Source organism: Xenia sp. Carnegie-2017, unplaced genomic scaffold, assembly GCF_021976095.1.
Source record: "Xenia sp. Carnegie-2017 unplaced genomic scaffold, XeniaSp_v1 HiC_scaffold_6, whole genome shotgun sequence".
In the NCBI taxonomy this organism is placed as follows: Eukaryota; Metazoa; Cnidaria; class Anthozoa; order Malacalcyonacea; family Xeniidae; genus Xenia; species Xenia sp. Carnegie-2017.
The window spans coordinates 21,164,872-21,184,207 of NW_025813526.1; the positions used below are offsets into that span (position 1 = coordinate 21,164,872).

General features: G+C 35.8%; 1 protein-coding gene, 2 long non-coding RNA genes and 1 pseudogene across 4 annotated transcripts; 1 reads left to right on the forward strand and 3 right to left on the reverse strand.

Moving 5' to 3' along the window:
- Window positions 1-2,037: 2,037 nt before the first annotated feature.
- LOC124457942 (protein ADP-ribosylarginine hydrolase-like) lies at window positions 2,038-3,604 on the reverse strand. The gene is made up of 2 exons (XM_047008091.1): window positions 3,075-3,604; window positions 2,038-2,458 (listed from the first exon to the last, which is right to left on the reverse strand). Exons 1-2 carry the CDS (start codon window positions 3,598-3,600, stop codon window positions 2,280-2,282), a joined length of 705 nt encoding a protein of 234 aa, XP_046864047.1. The 5' UTR covers window positions 3,601-3,604; the 3' UTR covers window positions 2,038-2,279.
- A 489-nt stretch (window positions 3,605-4,093) lies between these two features.
- LOC124457960 lies at window positions 4,094-7,013 on the reverse strand. The gene is made up of 2 exons (XR_006952915.1): window positions 6,767-7,013; window positions 4,094-4,182 (listed from the first exon to the last, which is right to left on the reverse strand). It is a non-coding gene; the product is annotated as an uncharacterized LOC124457960 (long non-coding RNA).
- Window positions 4,442-5,166, reverse strand: LOC124457943 (annotated as a pseudogene).
- Window positions 7,014-10,287: 3,274 nt separating the features above from the next.
- On the forward strand, window positions 10,288-13,651 carry LOC124457955. Of its 2 annotated transcripts, none has more exons than XR_006952909.1 (4): window positions 10,288-10,382; window positions 11,011-11,174; window positions 13,015-13,074; window positions 13,476-13,651. It is a non-coding gene; the product is annotated as an uncharacterized LOC124457955 (long non-coding RNA). The 2 variants fall into 2 exon arrangements; XR_006952910.1 differs by having other exon boundaries at window positions 13,018-13,074.
- Window positions 13,652-19,336: the final 5,685 nt, after the last annotated feature.

The window sequence follows — 19,336 nt, forward strand, 5'->3', positions numbered from 1 at the left end:
CGCTAAGTCTTTAAACAATCTTGGTTTGCTGTTTTGTGATACTAAAAACTACGACAAAGCTATAGATTGTCACGAAAAAGCTCTGGAAATTTGAAAACAATCGTTAGATCCAAATCATGTTGATGTCGCTAAGTCTTTAAACAATCTTGGTATTGTGCTTCAAAACACTGGAAACTACGACAAAGCTATAGAGTTTCTCGAAAAATGTCTGGAAATTCAAAAACAATCGTTAGGTCCAAATCATGTTGATGTCGCTAAGTCTTTAAACAATCTTGGTTTGCTGTTTTGTGATACTAAAAACTACGACAAAGCTATAGATTGTCACGAAAAAGCTCTGGAAATTCGAAAACAATCGTTAGGTCCAAATCATGTTGATGTCGCTACGTCTTTAAACAATCTTGGTTTGGTGTTTTGTGATACTAAAAACTACGACAAAGCTATAGATTGTCACGAAAAAGCTCTGGAAATTCGAAAACAATCGTTAGGTCCAAATCATGTTGATGTCGCTACGTCTTTAAACAATCTTGGTTTGGTGTTTTGTGATACTAAAAACTACGACAAAGCTATAGAGTTTTACGAAAAAGCTCTGGAAATTCGAAAACAATCGTTAGGTCCAAATCAATTTGATGTCGCTAAGTCTTTAAACAATCTTAGTTATGTGTATTATAATACTGGAAAGTACGACAAAGCTATAGAGTTTTACGAAAAAGCTCTGGAAATTCGAAAACAATCGTTAGGTCCAAATCATGTTGATGTCGCTAAGTCTTTAAACAATCTTAGTATTGTGTATTATAATACTGGAAAGTACGACAAAGCTATAGAGTTTTACGTAAAAGCTCTGGAAATTCAAAAACAATCGTTAGGTCCAAATCATGTTGATGTTGTTTGGTCTTTAAACAGTGTTGGTAATGTGTTAAATAATATTGGAAACTACGACAAAGCTATAGAGTTTTACGAAAAAGCTCTGGAAATTCGAAAACAATCGTTAGGTCCAAATCATGTTGATGTCGCTGCGTCTTTAAACAATCTTGGTAGTGTGTATTATAAAACTGGAAACTACGACAAAGCTATAGAGTTTTACGAAAAGCTCTGGAAATGAAAAACAATCGTTAGGTCCAAATCATGTTGGTGTCGCTGTGTCTTTAAACAATCTTGGTTTGTGTTTTATAAAACTGGAAATTACGACAAAGCTATAGAGTTTCACGAAAAAGCTCTGGAAATTCGAAAACAATCGTTAGGTCCAAATCATGTTGATGTCGCTACGTCTTTAAACAATCTTGGTAATGTGTTTAATAAAACTGGAAACTACGACAAAGCTATAGAGTTTTACGAAAAAGCTCTGGAAATTCGAAAACAATCGTTAGGTCCAAATCATGTTGATGTCGCTCAGTCTTTAAACAATCTTGGTAGTGTGTATTATAAAACTGGAAACTACGACAAAGCTATAGAGTTTCACGAAAAAGCTCTGGAAATTCGAAAACAATCGTTAGGTCCAAATCATGTTTGTGTCGCTACATCTTTAAACAATCTTGGTAATGTGTTTAATAAAACTGGAAACTACGACAAAGCTAAAGAGCTTCACGAAAAAGCTCTGGAAATTCGCAAAAAAAATCGTTAGGAACTAGTCAGGTTGATGTTGCTAAGTCTTTTAAAAATCTAGGTGTGATGTATTATGAAACTCGGGAATATGACAAAGCTTTACACTTACACTTTGGTAGCTACGTGTTTCAAAGAAAATTGTGCTAAGCTTATTTTTAACACATAGACCGTAGGAGCAAGGCTTCCACCTGCCAAGTCAACTCCCCTCCCCCTCAGAAGGTATTTTTGGTACTAAACAAAACAATTTCAGTTTGCATTTTGTTAGGTAAAATGAACCTAAAGATGTAATGGTCCTTGTCTATATATAGTTTCACTGATATCAAGTCAATAAACTTACTCTACAGCCCAGGAATCATCCTAAGTAAAACTTAGACCTGCCCATGCCCTGAATCTGACATTTTTTAGACTTTATTTCTAAAGTGATTTGTTTTTATGTTATAACCAAGTAGTAATTTTTATTGTATGATTTACAAACATACTAAAGTATATTGGGATGACAGAATTTTGTTAAATAAATACTATCCTGTTAGTTGTTCATATTCTTTGATACATTCAGTAATTTTTTACCAAGCTCCATAAGCCTATGACCATATTCCAGGTTCTTATAATTTACAAGGCGTACACCATTCATACCATACATACCACCCCACCATGCCGCAGCCAATATTCCTGTGCTGTCACTATCTCCACCATGAAACATAGAACAAGAGCACAATTGAAACCAGGAATCTACCAACCTTCTGAATGTATTCCCAAACTTTGGGTAAAACACTTAAAAGTCCTGCTCCCCATTTTTTTGGAGCCATCTTCTGTATAGCATAGGCTGTAAATAAAGCTGCAGTAACAGCCCCAAGATAACCTATAATTAAAATCATTATCTTTAAAGGTTGCTAATTTTAGGTCAATTACATTATGATGACCATATTTACATAATAGCGGCATTTTGATATGGATCATGGATTCAATGGCTGTAGTAGTGAAGATATTAAAGCAAAACAGCAATGGCAATTCAAACAGTTTTTAGAAGACAGAAATTTGGAAATGTGGAAAAGCGATAAAAGGGATGGATCAAAGATATGGTCATTTAAAGTGAGCAATGTTAGAAAGACAGAGGCATTTGAGATGTGGTTCTAGAAAATGATGGATTGCATAGACTTATGCAAACCTAAAGTCAACCTTCTTTTATTTCATTTATAAATTGATATTTGATAAAAGGAAGTGAAACATTCATGGTAATGGCTTGATCAAGTAAGTAATCAAAGGAAGACTTGAAGATAAAACATCTAAGAAAAGCAAAAAGATTGAAAAGCTAAATTACTATAAGGTTTGTTAAAATGAAAAGCAATGCAGATAACAGGAAAACCTAGCAAACTTTATACAAAGCAACACTTGTTGATAGACAAAACACTAGACATTAGTGACTTGATAATTGATACATGATCTGAAATCGTTGCTTTATTATGAAAGGTGAATACCTGTGGGGTGATTATGAGTCATCCTTCCACTTTCAACAGCAATTTCAATTAACATTTCAATTTGATCTTCACAAGGAAACATCAAACCTATACACATGGATCTCATAGCTGCACCACATCCGCCACCTCGTTCATTAAATGGTATAATGTAACCTTTTTTCTCAAGAGGTTGTGACATGAAACATGCCTTCGTTGTGGTCTGTCCAGGAGCTCTTTCCCACATATCCTCAGCACATGTCTTCTTGTACTTTGTAGCCATAATGCTTAATAACTCTTCCTTTGTTGTCCATTCAGAATCCAACGCTTCTGCTGTAGCAATGTGTAGTACAGTGTCGTCACTAACCCTCCATCCTTTAATGTCAATTTTATCAAGTCCTCCGAGTTTTTCTAGTTCTTCATGAATTTGAGTACCACTGTAACAGAATTCCCACAAACCATTTTTATAACCTAGTGCATCCCCCACTCCACTGATAACCATAACTGCTTCGTACTTCTCGGATAATTGGACCGTATTTTCAAGAGCCATTTTTAATATGCTTGATTCACCGTAGTTTAATGAATTTTTTTGAAAGACGGGGAAAGTACTAAGCTTCCCTCAACTTAGTCAACTAATAAAAACGTAAAATCTTTTCTTTGCTTTGTTTCAATATTGTTTCATACTATTGTTTAGATTTACTCGAGAGCGTAAATCTATTTTGTAATCCTTAATCTTTACCTTATTCCATGATCTTCAATCTGATTAACATGTTGCTTCTTGAAAGATTCTTTAAAATTTAAAAGTTCCTTCCTTATATCATGGATTATCCGACACGGATTTAATCCAAACTTGACAATTTGATTGCACATACAACAATTTGTACAAACTTCACAAAATTTAAGCTCTTGGTGAATCCTTAGGTTTTATAATTTTATGGCACCTCCCATTGTTATAAATATGTCACTAAAATTTCATTTTGTTACTGCATTAAGATTATTTCTCCCTTAACCCATAATATACACAATAAAATCACAACAGAAAATTGAATTGTGCATCAAAATTTATTGATTGATTTACAAAGTCTCGTAAGAATTATATATTCCACATGACAGCTTTCACATGAAGAAAGACCTAAATGAACGTAAAAATTAAACATAAAATGATAAACAACTGGACAGAGGGTTACCCTTTATGTATAAGTGATAATGAAGAGAGAATCTGACAAAATATGGCCTAATTTGGGCATGCAAGGGTGGGAGGGGGGTCGAAGGAGTGAAATCTATGAACTTAAGCAAATGAAGACACGGGATTGTTTAATGTACCAATAGATATGAGAGTGTGGATGGCTCAATATTCACGCTGTGATTGACAGAAGTTTCTCACCCCAGTCCTAATCCTCATCTTCATCTTCACAACCAGATCCACACCTTGACCTCCTTTCTTCATGTTCTTACGTTTTACACGGCCAGGTCGACCACCACCACCATATGGTGATTTAGAACTAAAATGAATGTATTACTACAAATCCAAACGTACTATATAGGAAGGTACGTTGACTAACTCTTTACGAACCCTGAAATCAAAGAATTGACAATTGAAATGTGTTGAGCCTTTGGTCAACATGATTAAAAGAATTCCATCTATTAAAATGATTTTTAACTCATCAAAACTTCAATTCAACCATATATGACGCTGGAAAATAAGAACTCTAGCATGATGGATAGATTTTGCCAGACCCAATTTGAAAACTTGATTTCGAAGACGTCGCTCCAAGAAGTCTTCAATACGAAGGCCTAAAACATAATCGAGCTTCATGCGGCTTTCATCCAAAACCCCGATACGTACAAGACGACGTAGCAATGCGTTGCCTTCGAACAAACGACGCGGGTCTTTTTCGTCTAGAGTCAGCAACTCTCGAGCAGCTTTGCGAATCTTAGCCAAAGTGTACTTAACACGCCATACTTCGCGCTTATTTCTTAACACATACTCCCAAATTATCTTCAATTCTTGATTCAAGCGCTCTTTCTCAAAAGGACGACGAGGAGTCGTGAAAGTCTTCGAACAAACTGGTTTAGGCATCTTGACCACTTCAAGATGGCGTCGAAAAAAGAAAGAAGGAAGTAAAAGACACGTGCTAATACCAGCGTGCACCGCGGGTACGCGATTGTTTATTGGGAAATTTTACTGAAGAAATGTAAAATAAGAAAACGAAAGCGCTCTAAAATGAGTTAACAAATGGCGACTTTCGTTGGAGCGATGAAAGCGCATTTGAAATTGCCATCTATATATTTTCTAACAACGTCATTTTTCAAAGCAACTAAGCACATGTTGATTTGTAATTGTAAAAGGTAACTTATTGGGTTGCTATAGTTCCTTAAATGCAGATTTTATATGTGTAGGCAAGATGTCGACAAGTTACAAATGTGCAACTGTTGTACTGCTTATGCAATCTTTTGAATTCTTGTGGATCTTTTGGACTCGCTAGATTACCAGACTCAACATTCAACTAATTTTTCTTTTTCAGAACTGTTTCTCCACTCATGCATCTACACATTTATAAAAAGCATTAATCTTCATCATCAAGTGAAGAAATTTCAAAAGATGAACCAATAGCATTTTCAAAGTCTGCTGCGAAAAATCATACAGTAAATGACACTTTATACTATGAGAGTGGTCGACGAAGCTCTTTACAGGATTGGTGATAACATTTGGCATGCTTTTTTGCATTATATATTTTGGATTTTTACGCCAGGAAAGTGAAACTGAACAGAAAATTTTTAATAAGATTCTTGAACTACAGAAATCAAATGCATCTGAAGAATCAGAGAATGATCTTGTTGAAAATAATACTTAGGAATTGTTCTAAATGTGGTTACGTTTGGATAATAAATAATACAGATGGACTTGAACTTAAACTTTTTACAAAATGTATCCTATCATGTACCTATACCCAAGAATATTTTTAAAAAATCCAACATTGTTGTTTTTCAAGGAATTTTCATAATTCCGATATTAAATAACAATAATTGTAAAGTGGAACCATATCCATTCATGGACACTTTTATTACCTCTTAATCAAGACTGTTTTTTAAAATGCAGATGTAAATTTCTTTAAATATATTTATTTGCATTCCTGCATTAAAAAATAGCCTTAAGCCTTCTTTCCAGTGTGCGAATTAACGGTGTGCAATGTGCAATTTACACATCGTTTTGACTAAAATGAAAACAATTGCACATCACTTTTTCAAACGATGTGCAAAAATCAGCGGTTTTAACGAAAAACACTATCGTAAATCATATGAATTTGTTCACGTTTAAAAATATTAATTTAGCAATTAGCGCTATGTAATAATTATCGTAATATCGATTTGATTATGCCTGTAAAGAAACACTTTTGTCTAAAAAATTGCACATCGTTTTTTCTGAACTAATTCGCACACTGCTTCTTTCCACTAGCCACGTATCGTAACGTATCGTAGCAAAACGTAACATGGCGCATGCGTGCTTGTGAATTTGATGGCTAATACGCACAATCACGCACGCGCCAAGTTACGTTTTGCTACGATACGTTACGATACGTGGCTAGTGGAAAACAGGCTTTACCATGGAATATACTGAGCACCAGGAATTGTTGTGGCTATTGCCCGAATTATATTAGAGATTTGACCTGTTAACAGGCCTAACGAAATAAAAGGTTTATTATTATTACACTTACGGTTTTCGACGAATCCTTTGCAGTTCGACGACAGACTACGATGAATGACAAATCTCATGCCAATTGTGAAGATGAAACGATAGGATGTTGAGCAAGGACAGCCACAAAAAAGCCGAAAATATCTTTTTGAAAAATTCAGAACGTTGATGGTGAAACCATCGTATCCAATTTTCAGGCTACCTGACAAACATCACCGCTTTTATGTCGACGACGGCAAGCACAGAAACAAGATTGGCCATTTCTTGCAACTGTGTATGTCGTCTACGGCATTAAATTGGAAATATCGACAGTCAGTCGGAAAATTAGGATTTTTAGGTTTTTTATTTTCATGTTAAAGAAATTCCATGTTTTTATTACGAAAATTTCCAATTAAATAATGTTGAAATTTGGGCATTTGATAGCGGCGTGGTTTTCTCCATCATTGCGATTGATTGACCAGTCGTGATGTTAGCAGGAAAACTCCCAGGAAAATGTTTTAGAAAAGGTCATAATATTGACTTGTCCATGGAAACAGGCGTTAGGCTGATGGATGCATTGCTCCAGAAGAGTGTTTAGCGTTTGCATTCTTTGTAGAGATGGTCTTTAGGGCATTAGAAGTCACATATTTTTCAATTTCATCAAAGTATACTGTCCATTCTTTATCATTGTTCAGAAGAGTTCATTAAAGTATATTGTTCATTCTTGATCATTGTTCAGAGGTCTTCTTTAAAGTAAATTTTTATTCTTGAGCATTCTTCGGAGGACTTTATTAAAGTATGCTGTTCATTCTTGATCATTGTTCAGAGGATTTCATTAAAGTACGTCTATTGTCCATTCTTGATCAGAAGGTTTCTACATAGGACAATTGAAGCCAATGTCAGTTCACACTATACTTCCATAAATGAAAAACATTGATAACATACTTACATTGAGCATTTTATTCACTAGTAATGTAGTTCAAGGGAAGAAGAATTTCTACCAAATTACAGAATTGTATTTTGTTCTTACGTTTAGATGAGCGTCGAGGAACTGGTCGACAACAGCCACAATTCTCTTCAACCGCTGTGAACAAGAACTACGCTCTTTAATTGTGGAGTCTACGATCAAGGTGAATACACCAACATTTGTTCGTTGTTTCTCAATCTCATTTGATGACTTATTTTGTCGTTTAAGAGAAGAATGTCCATGTCTAAAATCAAGCATAGAGGAAACAAAAGTTACTACGACGGAAACTTTATGGGAAGGCCACACTGCACTTTGCATTAATGAGCATCACATGCAGTGTCACAATTCAATGTTTACTTAATGCCAAAGAACTTGAAACAACACATTTACCTGAACATTTTTTCAAAGCACTCTAAGAGATATATGACCGTGGAATAATTTCGACTTCGGCTAACTATTCTTCGTGCAACTACAGACTTTCACGTTCAAATGGCACGTTCTTAGTCTTAGACTATGGCCCAAGTTTCACGAACGTGTTGTGTTCTGATTGTTCATTTACTAGGTGTATCGTGCCTGCGCCAAGCAATAAAATATAAATATTAAAGCATCCTGAAACGAAAACTACATAAATCAGATTTAAGAAATAGAATTTCCAGTTGTAAGTCCGGACGCCTTTTGGAAGTTTACCTGTCATAGTGTCATTATTTTTTCTTATGTCTAGAATTTTGTTATATTTGCCATAAAAAACCTAAATGTCATTTTCGTGGTGGAATTTGCACTTTATATGTTTTACATTGATAAATCTGTTGATTTTCGTGGGATTTTCGCAATAACACATTAGATAATTTATCATTTTAAAATAATGACCTTTCTTGCATTTTCACCAACAATTAATTTCATTAGTCTTTTCAAATATCATTGGTACGGCAGGGCTAATAAATCAGCAAGATGAATCAAAATTATGACATGTCACAGAATTCAGTTTTGCATATCATTATATGCGATAATTTTAATTTTATCTCACATGGCTTTTTTTCCTCATTCACACAGTCATCTATCTTTTTATCTTATTCTTATCACAGATAATGACATGAAAATGTTTTGCTTCGTATGTCTTTAGAAATTGCGCCTACTTGGAGTGAAAAGCTTACTTCTTCACGTGATAGTACACGTGATTTTTTCTGGTCCATAATTCTTCAACTTGTTGTAGGATAGACTATTTAAAATATTTGTTTGCGTCAAAAGTTCACAAAATGACAAAACTTTGCATGATGAACTGTCAAGTCCAAACGCCATCAATTTTGAAGTATCTCTGATTACTGAGATGTGGCAAAATTAATCAAAATTAGAGACTTCCAGATTAATTTCTCTGAAAATCCCTTTTCAATTAAAGACTTCCCTAAAATCTTAAGTCATCAAACTTTTACTTGCCTCTCACGCCCCTTATCAAATTAATTGTTTATCGTGATAAAAAGTTCACAAAATGACAAAACTTCATTGACCACGTTTCAAAGTTGGAACGCTGACAATTTCTGAGAAGCTCTGTTTATGGATTTTCTTAATTTATTTGAAAATTTGTTGTTTATAATCTTAATTTTGTTGAGCTATCTTATTGGTATAAATGGTATTATACATTTTGCCTGGCTGCCTCGTCTTTGCGTTTAATGATAATTTAGTTTTCCAGAACATTTCAACACAGTAGAAAGAAAAGGGCTGTCTTAGCTATGGAGCTAAAATATTGACCCCAGAACTGCCGCCCATTTTGGAGCCAATTTTTACCCTTTAAAGAGTGGCCAAATTTGGCCCCGTTTATTTTGCCAATTTTACCTCCAAAACGTAGATGAGACAGCCCCAGGTAAGAGGACCAATTTAGCCGCATAGCGAGCTATTTTTCCCTTGTTGTGTGAAATTCAGCTCTAAACAGAATAGGCAATTTAGCCCCAATATTTCATCAAGTCGGCCATGGTTAAAAAGCCGTACCGTGCCCAGAAAAAAAGTGGAACTACCTAAAGTTTGCAATTAACAAGTCTTGTACAATATATACATGCACATAAATGTTTAACATCTTCATTAAAACCCCTTAAACAAATAAACTTCACGAAATATAGAATTGAAATAAAACATGTTCGAATATAGCATAAGTTGGAGAAATTTGATAAAACGTACTTTATTATTATAGAATATAAGATTGCTAGTTGAATTTTCAAGCATGCATTAGCTAGTTCTTGTGGAAACGACCGCATGTAGTGCTCCTGTCATTATGAATAATTTATGTATGTAAAAGTTTTATCGTGACTTGACATTCATCACTTGCAGACTGTTTATGTTTTATAAGATATGCTAATTCTATATGTCAAGGAAATGCTAAATACAAATGAGAGGAATTAATTTCTGAGAGTTTAGACCAAATGGGTGAACTACAAATGTAAAAGCAGCTGTCCATTTACTGAAATCCACTGTTTTTAATTAAAAATTTTTAGTAGCAACAGTTGGTAGTAGCATAGCTAATTATTTGCCCACCAATAAGATTCGTTCAATTTTATCAACATTCCTTCTATCTTAGCAACCTGCAGTGTTTGACTGCGACTCTACGTCTGCTATGATAAACAGATGGCATCATTTTTCTCAAGACTTTTTAAGGTATATTGACAAATTTCTGATTTGAACAAGCTCTTCACTCCTCTCGACACAGGTACGTCTGATATACAGGAATTTTGCCATATATTAATAGAGACGTTTGTTCAAAGAAGAAATTTTTTTAATTGTTTGGTTTCTGATGTCTGATAAAATGACTAACAAAGCGTTCAAAAATATAATGGCGATATTGCCAAAGTGATTCTTGTTGCTCTTAATGATAGCTACTAAGTTCGTCTATTCTCACAGGATAAGATTCGTACCGTTTTAAATGTCACTATTTTCAGACTGCGGATTTCTAGAGAAAAACTGCAGTGATGTGAGTCATAACAGGTCCCTGTTAGTGTTATATATTTTCTATTAACCGAAACTGGTATTTAACCCTCTAAGGGCCATATGTAGTGAAATGCATCATAATATAATTACGCCATGCGGTCTGTTTTAAAAAACTCAAGATTGACAAACATTTAACAGGACACACATAATGTGTTTAGCATTACATAATTTCGGAGAGCTTAGATAAAATGGGTGAACTACAAATGTAAAAACAGCTGTCCATTTACTGAAATCCACTGTTTTTAATTAAAAATTTTTCTTGTATGGTAGCAACAGTTGCTAGTAGCATAACTAATTATTTGCCAGCCAATAAGATTCGTTTAATTTCATCAACATTCCTTCTATCTTAGCAACCTGCAGTGTTTGACTGCGACTCTACGTCTGCTATGATAAGGAGCTTCACAAATTCTAAAAGCAATCACTTTGAAACAGATAGCATCACTTTTCTCAAGACTTTTTACGGTATATCGAAAAATTTCTGATTTGAACAAGTTCTTCACTCCTCTCGACACAGGTACGTCTGATTTACAGGAATTTTGCCATATATAAGTGGAGACGTTTGTTCAAAGAACAAAATTTTTTTAATTGTTTGGTTTCTGATGTCTGATAAAATGACTAACAAAGCGTTCAAAAATATATTTGCGATATTGCCAAAGTGATTCTTGTTGCTCTTATGATAGCTACTAAGTTCGTCTATTCACACAGGATAAGATTCCTACCGTTTTAAATGTCACTATTTTCAGACATGGGATTTCTAGAGAAGAACTGCTGTGATGTGAGTCATAACAGGTCCCTGTTAGTGTTAAATATTTTTTACTAACCGAAACTTGTACTTAATCCTCTAAGGGCCATATGTAGTAAAATGCATCATAATATAACTACTCCATGCGGTCTGTTTTAAAGAACTCGAGATTGACGAATTTTTAGGTGGACACACATAATGTGTGTAGATCCGTTATTTGTATCTATCACGTTGTAGTTAGGACGGATTATGGCAAGTTCTTCTTTTAAGTCGATGACCCTTTTTATCCTAGGTTCCTTCTGTGTCAATTTCTAGTAAAATTGACTGCACATCATGTGTAAGAACTTATGTGGGTACACTTGTGTTTAACTAAAGTTTATGCCCAACGGAACAATATCTTTTTAAGCAAACAAGTGCGTCAACGAACTCCCTAATTTATCTCTCAGGGTCATCATAGTTGTAGTCAATATTTCGCGTTTTTCTCTCAAAACAGCCTTTTAATTGTAGAAATGCTAAATGCTTAACATACTGTATTTCATGAAGTTTTTTTAAAAACATACGAATTTCTTCATACTTAAATACTTTATAGAAATTAAAGAAGATAAGTCTTTCAAGGGAGAATTCTTTGCGCAACTAGTCGGAATCAGTGAACTTTATAATAAATTGGTAAAAATGAAATAAAAAAGTTCTGAATCCACCGAATTGAATGGTTTGACGCCATTTTAAATTTGATAGTTGGGCGGCATACTGTATATTGTCTCGTATATTTCACTTCCCCCGTGGAGTTTGTTTATTGCCGTAGAGTTTTGTTTATTGCCGTGGAGTTTTGTTTATTGCCGTGGAGTTTTGTTTATTGCCGTGGAGTTTTGTTTCTTGCCGTGGAGTTTGTTTATTGCCGTGGAGTTTTGTTTAATGCCGTGGAGTTTTGTTTATTGCCGTGGAGTTTTGCTTATTGCCGTGGAGTTTTGTTTATTGCCGTGAAGTTTTGTTTATTGCCGTGGAGTTTTGTTTATTGCCGTGGAGTTTTGCTTATTGCCGTGGAGTTTTGTTTATTGCCGTGGAGTTTTGCTTATTGCCGTGGAGTTTTGTTTATTGCCGTGAAGTTTTGTTTATTGCCGTGGAGTTTTGTTTATTGCCGTGGAGTTTTGTTTATTGCCGTGGAGTTTTGTTTAATGCCGTGGAGTTTTGTTTATTGCCGTGGAGTTTTGTTTATTGCCGTGGAGTTTTGTTTAATGCCGTGGAGTTTTGTTTATTGCCGTGGAGTTTTGTTTATTGCCGTGGAGTTTTGTTTATTGCCGTGGAGTTTTGTTTATTGCCGTGGAGTTTGTTTATTGCCGTGGAGTTTTGTTTATTGCCGTGGAGTTTTGTTTATTGCCGTGGAGTTTTGTTTATTGCCGTGACACTTGTGAGCCACCATACAGAGAAGCTCTGTTTATCGATTTACTTTACTTCCTAAATCATAAATCTTTATTTTTGAGCTATCTTACTTGTAAAAGGCTGGCTTGCATTTCATATTCTATTGGGTATGAACAGAATTCAATATTTTACAATAAAAACAGCAGGTGATTAAAATTGAACATTTAGTGAACATTCCAATTTCTTTATTATCAAGCAGAAGCAAAGACATTACGTAGTTGGTTGTGTCGTCTTTAATCTTTCGAAATTTGTTAAGGTATGTTGATTGAATAGTTTACCTATCATAGTGTCATTATTTTTTCTTATGTCTAGAATTTTGTTATATTTGTCATAAAAAACCTGAATGTCATTTTCGTGGTGGAATTCGCACTTCATATGTTTTATATTGATACACTTGTTGACTTTGGTGGGATTTTCCCAATAACACATTGCATAATTTATCATTTCAAAATACTGACCTTTCTTGCACTATCACCAACAATTAATTTCATTACTTTTTTTAAATATCATTGGTACGGCAGGGCTAGAAAGTCAACAAGATGAATCAAAGTTATGACACGTCACGGAATTTCACTTATGCATATCATTATGTGCAATAATTTTAATTTCATCTAACACGACTTTTCTCAAGAAAAATTTTTTTCCTCAATAATATAGTCATCTATCTATTTATCGGATTCCTAACACAGATCATGACATGAAAACGTTTTACTAGGTATGTCTTTAGATATTGCGCCTACTTGGAGTGAAAAGCTCATTTCTTCACGTGATAGTACACGTGATTTTTTTCTGGTCTATAATTGTTCAACTTGTTGTAAGATAGACTATTTAAAATATTTCTTTGCGTCAAAAGTTCACAAAATAACAATACTTTGCATGATGAAGTGTCAAGTCCAAACGCTATTAATTTTCCATTACTGAGATGTGAGAAAATTATTCCAAATTAAAGACTTCGAGATTAATTACTTTGATATTCCCTTCTTAAATGAAGATTGTCCCTAAAATCTTGAGCCTCCACAGGCTTTTATCATAACGTGTACAACATTTTATACAATATAGGACCAGAATTTTACATCGAAAGAGAGTATGAAGTTTATTATCTAGATGTTTATATTTTGCAAATTTTGCGTAAGATATCTATGGAACAATTAGTTGCTACAGATTTGCATGATCACTATTTTTGTGTCCTTTCTGTGTCTTTGTTGAAAGGCATTTTTGATATGACTAACAATTGTTGACTTTTATGGGGTTTTTTTAACAATCACAAATAAATTTTAGATAATTTAACGTTGGAAAACACTAAACTTTCGAGCATCATCGCTAGCAATACATTCAAATACTTCATTTCAAATATTATTCTAAAAAATCAACAAAATGTGTCAAAATAATGACACATCACAGAATTTCAGTTATGCATATCATTATACGGAATGATTTTAATTTTTCTGACATGACTATCTGCAAGAAGAACAACATTTTTTTATTTCTTATTGAATTCTCTTGCTGAAAATCTTATGCATGATCAACTAAAAACAATTATCTTTGATGCATTTTAATTGATGTCAACATAAAATTCATTAATATTGACACAAAATTAGGAAATTCAACGAGACTTACCTGAAGTTGAAGTTCGATTGGGATTCTATTAGCATCTGTAGAGCAGAGATTACACGAGATACTACGCATGCGCACATTGGTCATATTTCAAAGATAGTGGACTTATGAGCCGCCTAAATGTGCATATGAACGATATGCAGGGAGGCAGTAACATGATGGTGGGCGTGTAATCTCTGCTTGTAGATGCTAATAGAATCCCAATCGAACTTCAACTTCAGGTAAGTCTCGTTCAATTCTAATTCTATTAGCATCTACCGCAGAGATTGCACGAGATTTGAAAGTCATGTCTACAATTTATGCCTACACGCAAATACGACATTAAGTTATAAACATATTTTAATAGGAGATGTATCAAACATACCCAGAAATAGTAACAAATATGAATTCAAAGTATTTCCTTCTCTGCACTATACATGCAAGTATACGTGTTCTGAACTACCTGCCAAGTTCAACTAAAGAGAATTCTCATCCAATATCTTTCTTATTGAGACGCTGAAAGAATGGCATTCTCAAACTCCGCATTGTCACGTTGAGACACAACGTTCTTATTGTAAAGCCGATGAAAAACGCAATCAGTCTTCCAACTTGCATTTTTCAGTATAGAGTTCATCGAAACATCACATTGCTTCGCTTTACTGGTGGCTGCGGCTCGTGTACTATGTGGTTTGAACGTTTCTATATCAATTCCTGCAGCTTGCATGACAACCTTTATCCAACGAGATAGATGACTTTGATACTTTATAAAGGGTCGAATTTTGCTAAGAAATAGTTGATTTTTCTGACCCCGAATGGGAGCAGTGCGTTAATATATTCTTCCATGACTGAGGCAACACATAGTCGGTGATCGGCAGGGAACTTTGGTATCACTAAAGTAGGTTGAATGCGTGTTTGTCCAGACTGTTTCACAAGTTGGTCGATATAGAAGGTGTATGAGTCCTCTTCCTTCTTTACAGTTAAGAGGTTTATGAGGTGGAGTGATTAGCACGCTGCCTGTGACTAATGCACAGAGCATTACCAACTTATGAGTAAGCTGTTGTAATGTTAAGTCTTCTACTGCAGGATGTGTCTTTATATACTATAAAACAATGGAGGTGTTCCAGGTCACTTGATATCTTGGTAGTGCGGGTCTACATTGAAACACTCCTTCATAAATCTCTGAACCATATAATGTGTACCAATCGTAGAATTCCCTTCAGTAATAACGAATAAAGATAACATACTTCGAACAGTGTTTATGCAACTGTAACTCATCCCTTGATCAAATAGGTGCTGTAGAAAGTCTAGAACTACTTGTAAAGTTGGATAAAGGGAATCTGCATTCCGTTCATCAACATAGAGCTGCCATTTGTTAAGGTAACTGGATATTGTTTTTGTGTTCCTGGCCGCCAGGAATTAAGTATTGTTGCTTGAGCCTGTGGTGAAATGCCCTTACTTAAGAGTGATCTCCTGATAAGAGACCAGCTATCAGTCTCAGACTCCCTTCGAGTAGATGTTCTTTTGTTTTATTGGATGGTAAGCTCATGCTTCTTTTGTTTTTGGATAGGAGAATGAGTCGGTGAATCATTAATCTTGCCAGTATCGGATACCAGGATTGAGTTGGCCAATTCGGCACGATGAGAATTGTCCGTGCCTGGGCCATTTTTTCTTTTTATAAAACTTGTGGTATAACACTAAAATTTGGAAAAGCATAAAGAAACAATTTACTCCAATCAATGCAAAAAGCGTCAAAAGCCCACGCCTGTGGATCTGGGTGCCACGAGACATAGGGTTTAAGTTGATAGTTTAGTCTAGAAGCAAACATGTCAACTTCTGGGTTCTCAAAATGTGCTGTTATTTCAAGAAATGATTCAGCATCAACCTTCCATTCTTTGGAATCATCAAATGTTCTGGAAGCTTTGTCAGCCACCACATTAAGTTTCCCAGCGATATAGCTGACAGTTTGCCATATGTCCCTGATTCTGCACCACGCCCATATTTCTCTTGCAATTTTATCGCAATGGTGAGAGTGGCGCCCCATGTGGTAATATATGCAAGGGCAGTGTTATTGTCAGTCATTACTTCAATGCGGGTGTGGACTAGACAATTAATGAGCAACTAATTCCAGACAAGTAATGTGCGAGTCTTTTCAGCGATTGTCCATTCGCCTCCGGTGGACTGTTTTTAATACTTGCGCCCCATCCTTGGTAGAAACGTCCGTATACAATACGTGGTCAATCTTGCCGTGATTCAGATGTTTTTTTGGACTCATGTGCATTATTAATCCACCAAGATACTTCCTCCGGCGCCGAAGGAGAGAGTTTCAATGTCGCATCAAAGTTACCCCTGTTAGACTTAAGAGTTGTTGTTTTGTCCCTATCAAGATCACGATAAAACAGTGGGCCATATTGAACGCCAGGGAAACAAGCTACCATCATACCAATTAGCTTGGCCGCTTTCCGTAGGCTAGGAGATTCAAATTTTAGCAGCCCCCTGGCATCCTCGCATAATTTGTTGTGTTTCTCTATGGATATAATGATAGTCATATCTGTTGAACACAAACCCTAAATGTTGTGAGATCTGTGTGGGTTCTGTAACAGATTTATCTTTACGGGGTAGGAATCCTAACTTCTGAAACAATTGTAGAGTGTCATGTACGTTTTGCTCGCATTCTGAACATGAGTAGCCTATTAAAAACGAGTCATCAATGTAACCGCTAGAAATGTGCCCAAGCTCCCTCAGCTTAGAATATACAGGCTTGAGTATCTTTGTAAATAAACGTGGAGCGGAAGATAATCCTTGAGCAAGGCACGTGAATCGGTACAGATTATCTTTCCACACAACTTTTAAATATTTTTAATGCTCTATGTGTGTTGGTATTGAGTAATAGGCATCTCTAAGGTCAACGGATGCCATGTTGCACCAAGGTCGCATGAGCACAAGTATGGATGAATTCCACTTTAAGGTGGTGATATGTTACAAATGTGTTGAGCTCTTTTAGGTTTAATATCATTCTAAAAGTTCCATCTTTCTTTCTCTAAGAAAGATATTGGAGATACACTCGCCCTGTTCATGCATGCTTGTAACAATGATACCTTTCTCTGGAAATTTTGTAACTTGACGATCGACATTTTGGACTTCCGAAGGAGACATTTTTATAGAGTAAGGTTGTTTCAGCTGGATTGGGTCTATAAGAAAATCAATCTTGTATCCGCTTACAGCTGATAAAATGGAACGATCACGAGTTAGCTCCCTTCACTTCCCAATAAATTGCTGTATCCGGCCTGCAGCTATACTACAATCATTGTCTCCCCCAGACATGATAGAAGTACTACACTCGTGTTTAATAGAACGTACACGATCAAGAGTAGGAGTCACTGCTTTCTTAGTGTTTCTCCCCTTGTCTCGACTTTCCTCTTGGGTTGGTTTTTATAATAGTTGCGTCGTTGGGGTCGGGTTTACAAATATCCGCCCCGACGTTGGAAAAAAAAGGTACATTGGAATTATATGAGCTGGTCGACCGTTGATCGTTGCGTTTCCGTTTTTGGCTTGTCGGTTGCTTTGCAGCTTTTTTGCTTTCTTTTACTGTTTTCAGGCCTTTTCTTTAAGTCATCACCAAACATTTCTGCAGCAACAGGTTCCTTGTTACTACAGATTGCCTTGTAATTTTGATCATGGTCATGTTCCTGAAGAACATGTTCAGATCATGATTAGCTGAAGCGAGAAGCACAATAGTTGTAAACAGCCCATCCCAGATAACCTCTGGTGCCGGTGCATGTGTTGTAGGGTTTGTTCCAATAGAGGTACTAATCGTTCCCGAAATTCGGGAAATCGGATTGAGGCCATTTATTAAGGGGGTTCTTGCATGTAATTTTTGTAGACGTGCATCCATGCTACGTGTGGATTTCCTAGCAATGTCCCAAAATTCTGCGTTCACCTTTGTAACTCTTAACTGGTCACAGTTTTCGGGTCGTTTCATCCCTTCCTTCCGTTTTCATACTGTCCAATGGACAAAATGCTGGTCAAGATTTTAGAAAAGTATGTTGCCAATGGTTGGTCAGTCGGCTTATTCTCATTCACTTCGTGAATCAGTTCATCTACCAAAGCATCACTTTGGGTTGCTAGAGCTAGAGCTCTATCTTCAACTACAGCTGCAGCCCCACTGGCTGAGTGTTCATCATCAGTTTCACTTTCATACATATCAACATCATCGTTCATTTGGCGTGCAGCATCATAAGCCTGGTTGAGCTCTTTTACGACAGGACCAAAAGTATTTATCAAGACAGTAAGTTGATCAACTTTCCTGTTAAGGTCATCCAAAGTAGTTCTCCCGTCATTTCCTTCTTCTAGGAGATTGTTGTTGTTGGCTTTAGCAGGGTGTTTATACACGGCCCCGCCAGATTTGCTCATTTTCTCTTGTAGACGAGACCATTTCTGTTCCGGTTCATCGTCTACATTCACGTCTCCTAAAAAGCCCGAGAGCGTCGGATTAGGATGGTTATGCAAGAGCGTCAGGTCGTCTGCTTGCTCAATTGCTTCGCTGACTTGTGCCATTTCTTCTTGAATAGATTATATAACCACGAAAAAGAGTTTGCCTCGCCAACTCAGTGGTTATGTAGGTGTTTTGTCCTGTATTGTTTTTTACAACTTTTTCGTCGTTCTTCACAGTTGGATGGCAAATTATTTTATGGATTATTCCTATATGACCAAGCACGCCATCTGTAACGGCTTATTCCGTTTGGTTGGTGTCGGCCTTCACACTCATGCATCATGGAAGGTCAGAAAAAATGTGAACTTTGGGAAAAATTCTGCTAGGCTGTCATTTAACACTACGTCACCAATGATAAACAAGATATCTTTGTCCACCAAAGGAAGCCTTCCTTTTGATTTCCCAACAACTTTGTCTAAAGCAACAAAATAAGTGT